Source organism: Amphimedon queenslandica, unplaced genomic scaffold (assembly GCF_000090795.2).
Source record: "Amphimedon queenslandica unplaced genomic scaffold, v1.1 AMPQUscaffold_12406, whole genome shotgun sequence".
In the NCBI taxonomy this organism is placed as follows: domain Eukaryota; kingdom Metazoa; phylum Porifera; class Demospongiae; order Haplosclerida; family Niphatidae; genus Amphimedon; species Amphimedon queenslandica.
In genome coordinates, this window is record NW_003547357.1 from 15,284 (window position 1) to 20,299 (window position 5,016).

A 5,016-nucleotide genomic window follows, 5' to 3' on the forward strand; every position below is an offset into this window, starting at 1 on the left:
GAGAGAGAGAGAGAGAGAGAGAGAGAGAGAGAGAATCAGATGCATAATTTATAAAAGTTTTTTAGTTTCTTTACCAGTTGGAAAGTAGCTGTCATTTCTTGAATACAGTTTACCAAGTCTCAGTAGCCTGTCCCTCATACTCTGCGTTCTAGTGTCCCTATCATTGCCCAGTGTAGACTGGAGCTCTGCATGAGAAGTGAAGTATTTTATACCGTATAGCGGGAAATTTGGAGGGAATTGAATTTGGCGAATTGCTAAATTTTGGTCTTAATTTTACTACTGGCTTTGTGTAAGAATAACTTTACAATTGAAATAACACATACAATACACTACAGTAACAGTACTGATGCATAAAGTATATTATTGTTACCTTGTTCTATAATTTCACTCCACAGTGATTCAATTAGTGTGACATCAAAATGGCCAGCACAATGTACAATGGACAACTTACATTCTGAGAGATTGTACGGATCAGCAAACTCACCATACAACTAAAAATAGAACAATACTATAAATCAAGCAATTTTATTACGTTTTCTGATAAAATATTGATGTTCTTATGCTGTGTAAAAAGTTTGAACTGATTCCGACTAAAAATTTTAAAGTTATGGCCATTTTAAAAAATGAGCCAATTTCTGAAAAATCCCTGTACTATAGCCCATGGTTATTTCCAAAAAATCACCCCCAATTTTTATTATATTTTCTGATATACATTGATATCCTTATGCTCTGTAAAAAGTTTCAGCTGATTCTGACTAAATTTTTTCGAGTTATGGCCAATTTTAAAAATTGGCCAATTTCTGAAAAAATCCCTGTACTATAGCCCATGGTTTTTTCCGAAAAATGGCTAAAAAATCACCTCCGATTTTTATTACATTTTCTGATACATATTGATGTACTTATGCTATGTAGAAAGTTTGAGCACATTATAATCAAAATCTAAACTTTAATCTACATGTACATACGCGTGTACATACATGTACATGTAGTCATGTACTAACCTGACTGACGTCCATCAGTTTTGAGTTTAGTTCAGTGATAGCTTGTTGTGTGTGCTGTGAGTGATGGAGGGACTGGATACCTTGCAATATGGACAACTGTATTCTAGCAACCTGAGGAGCAGTAAAAAAGATAAAAACTCACTGTACATGTACATGTAATACAAGAATTAGGAAACATCCATTCCATCTATGTGTACATTTACACTTGCATGTACACAAAATTCCACTCAAAAGTATTAAATGCAAATTTCAGTATGACGTAGTTCCTACATGTACATATTTTCACTAACATGACACATCTAAGCCCCTTTAAAAAACGAACACAATTAATAATACCAACCCTAAAGTATATGTACATGTAATCTTTCTTTATTTCTTTCTTACCTCCATCTTCTCTTCCAGTTCATGAAGGAACTCTCCCTCACCACTGACACTGGATACAGACCCACAGCTCTTAGCATACATCACCGCCCTTGATATGTACTCCAGCCTCCTGGAGAGGGTTAACTCAACACTGAGGGAGAGAGGGGGAGAGAGAGAGAACAAGATATAGAAGAGGTCACAAACACAAAGATTAATGTACATGTACATATAAACTAATTCAAATTAAATATACATTGTACATGTAACTGTAGTAGGTGACTTATATATATGTACATGTACATAATGTACTTTACCTTTCTTTTCTGGCAAGCTGGTCCAGTATCCTAGCAGCTGCAATATAGTTCTTATTCCGTTCATAATAGCGCCAGAGAATGTCCAGTAGAGGAGTATTGTCCTGCTGGAGGGTGGCAGTGTACTTTAAAAAATCCTCAACAAATGGAGACTGGATCTGGAGAGAGAAATAAAAGAAAATATATAATAAATATACTTGGAAAATAATTATTAGCAAATGTACATGTGCTATAGTGAATTCAAATGCATGTACATGGATATTGTAATTTAATGATTTTAATAATTTAAATGATTTAATGATTTTATTGATCTGCCCTCAAATATATTGAGGGCAGATCAATAATTATCATGAATTGCCAATCATCATTTCAGCTCTCTCCCAGTTTAATGGTAGTACTCCCTTAAATGTCAGGATAATGATGGTGGCTGCCTTAAGGGATGAGTCGCTTACCTAAATGAGCTTCTTGATTGTTTGTTGTTGCCAGCCATCTTTGGCGTAGCTCATTGACTGGGCGTGGCTCATAACAATTATTCATTATTTTTATTAAGCTAAGTGTATCATAGATAGTAAAATACACTTTTGTGCCAACAACTGATAATACAAGATCACATGATTCTGTTAGCTTAACAATAGAATCTACATTGAAAAGAAACATGGCATTGTTAAGCAGGTCTTGCTTTCTATTATTCCTGCTTGTTCAACTGATGACTGTATCTGGACAAGCACCTTCCACCTTACCCAGTAATGGTAAGAAATAAATTTTGGTAATTTCTAGATCTGTATATACTCATATTCAGGTGTTCGACTGTATCTACCTTATGAGGGTAGGATAATACCTGATTACTCTATGATATATGCTAGCCAGTTTTATGATCAAAATGAGGATAATGATGATAATGATATCAATGATGCTTTGTGGTGTCAGAGTGCTAACGGTGTTACTAATATTGGAGTGTGGTATTATCCTAATGGAACTGAAGTACCTTTATTTGATGGACCTATTGATGATTCATCAGCTCCTAGTCCAGTGTTCAGTAAGAGATTCAGTGGTCAGATTGCATTAGCTAGAAGTGGTGGACTATCAGGATATGAAGGTTTATACAAGTGTATCATTCCTGATGAGAATGGAGTGAATCAAACACTAGTTGTTGGAGCATATACTGATACTGTATACAATAACAATGGTATGTGATGAATATAGACTATAATTAATGTACTTCTTTTACAGATGGTCCTGATGCTGATCCTACTATGCAGTTCTCTCTCCTCTCCACTAGTAGATTAGCTACTCCTCCAGTCTTCAGTCTGAGTTTCAATGTCTCTGATGGTCCTCCTACTACTGTCAGTTGTTCAGTGAATGGGAATGGAATATCTACTGAACTGTCTCGTGTGATAGTGAATGGATCAGGATCTGTTACAAGAGTGAGAGTAACAGTGAGACTGAGAGAAGCCGGTAACTATCAGTGTACTGTATTTAATGCCAGAGTAACTGGTGGTCCTATTATTGGTAATAGTCACCCTAATGCAGTTAGTAGTACTTCATCATTGAGTATATCTGGTTAGTCATTAGTATCACTATTAATATCATTAAATTATATTTTCAGTATCTGATACTCCAACTGGTTTAACTGCTACAAGATTAAGTACTGGTTTAGCTCATGTAAGACTCTCCTGGTCTACTGTATCTGGAGCTACTGGTTATGAGGTCTTCAGTAAATTCTCAACTTTAACTCCTGTTAGTGTAGGCACTACTGCTTCACAACAATCAATATAACATCAGGATTGATTCAAGGAATAACTTACACTTTCTATGTAGTATCTTATGGATCAGATTCTCTACCTAGTGGTAATGCTTCAGTTACGTTAATGTTTAGTGAGTTAAAATATCAATAAATATGTCAGTAATTTTTTGCTTCAGGTATTCCAGTAGTTACTGATTTTATGGCTACATTGATTACAAGTACTTCTATTACATTAACATGGAGTCCACCAACTGCTGTAGTACCAATTAGTTATAATATTGTTCGGGATTGTAGGAGAGTATGTGAATCATCAAAAACTGGTAATAGTGAAACATCAGTTTCATCACCACAAACTTCAACTGGTATACCTCCTTACAGTCAATGTGCCTTTGATCTTATTGGAGTATATGACATTACAGTTGATTTGACTCCAAATTATTCAGCTAAAACACTTTCCACTTGTAAGATAATAATTGCTATATTGATAGTCATTTGTTCATTTTATTATCACTCTAGCTCCTACTGCACCAGTGGATGATATTGTATTCACATCAGTAGAGCCAGTGTCAATGACTGTCTCATGGGATGAAGTACCTTGCAATGGAAGGAATGGACCAATCACTGGATACTACCTCACATACACTAACATCACTTCAAACACTAGTTATACTGTTAATATCACTGGAGGAGACAACAGAATGTATAATCTCACAGGATTAATACCATATACTAACTATACTATGAGTATAATACCTTATAATTATAATATGAATGGACCAGCTAGACAAGAAATGCAATTAACTGCTGAATCAAGTAAGTGAATGAGATATTGATCAGTTTAACATGATTTTAACACAGTTCCTGGTGTGATAACTGATTTAAGACATGGAAAGTTACCAACTGCAATAAATATTGTATGGAATCCTCCTACAATACCTAATGGTATCATTACAGCACATGAGATAAGATATAGAGAGTCTACCAGTACTGGTCCATACAATATAGCTAACACTACTAACACTTATTACAGTATAGTAGGATTGATACCTAATACTAGTTATACTATTGGAGTGAGAGCATATACTAGTATTGGACCAGGAGAATGGACTGATAGAGAATATAATACTGCTCAAATATGTAAACAATTAAAATAACATAAGCAATTACATAAGGAATAGTAAATTAATGTATCATTGTATTTGGTATTTTCTATTTTAGCTCTCATTGAAACCTTTTCTATAACAAAGATCAATTCTACAGCAGTGAGGGCTGAGTGGAATTTAATCCGTAGAGCTAGTCATTATACTGCCTATTATGAGTCAACCAGTAGCTCCTCAAGAAAGAAGAGACAAGTAGAGACAGGAATGAGAGTATTCCCAGGTGATACTACTGAAGGTCTAATAGGAGGATTAGATCCTAATCTGAACTACTTGTTCTCTATATCTATATCATTTAATGTTAATGGAATCATTTATGAAGGAGAGAGGACTCAACCAATACCACCAGGTAATACTATAATGAGTCACTCCATATATGTGTATACTAATAAATGTATTTAGTCAGTTTATTTTAAAGTAATGTCATTAATAGTGTCATT

At 34.6% G+C, this 5,016-nt stretch overlaps 1 protein-coding gene and 1 long non-coding RNA gene across 2 annotated transcripts in view; one reads left to right on the forward strand and one right to left on the reverse strand.

The window, feature by feature from the left end:
* Positions 1–2,150, reverse strand: part of LOC109587880 (nuclear pore complex protein Nup155-like) — a 2,988-nt gene extending 838 nt beyond the window's left edge. Inside the window, exons 1-6 of the mRNA XM_020004101.1 lie at positions 2,128–2,150; positions 1,679–1,833; positions 1,386–1,515; positions 1,002–1,112; positions 371–491; positions 75–185 (exon numbers count right to left, since the gene is read on the reverse strand). Of these exons, the coding sequence (XP_019859660.1) occupies positions 75–185; positions 371–491; positions 1,002–1,112; positions 1,386–1,466 (424 nt within the window). The 5' untranslated portion in view covers positions 1,467–1,515; positions 1,679–1,833; positions 2,128–2,150. The remainder of the gene's footprint in view (positions 1–74; positions 186–370; positions 492–1,001; positions 1,113–1,385; positions 1,516–1,678; positions 1,834–2,127) is intronic.
* Positions 2,151–4,117: 1,967 nt separating this feature from the next.
* On the forward strand, positions 4,118–4,307 carry LOC109587879 (uncharacterized). The gene is made up of 2 exons (XR_002187840.1): positions 4,118–4,232; positions 4,278–4,307. It is a non-coding gene; the product is annotated as an uncharacterized LOC109587879 (long non-coding RNA).
* Positions 4,308–5,016: the final 709 nt, after the last annotated feature.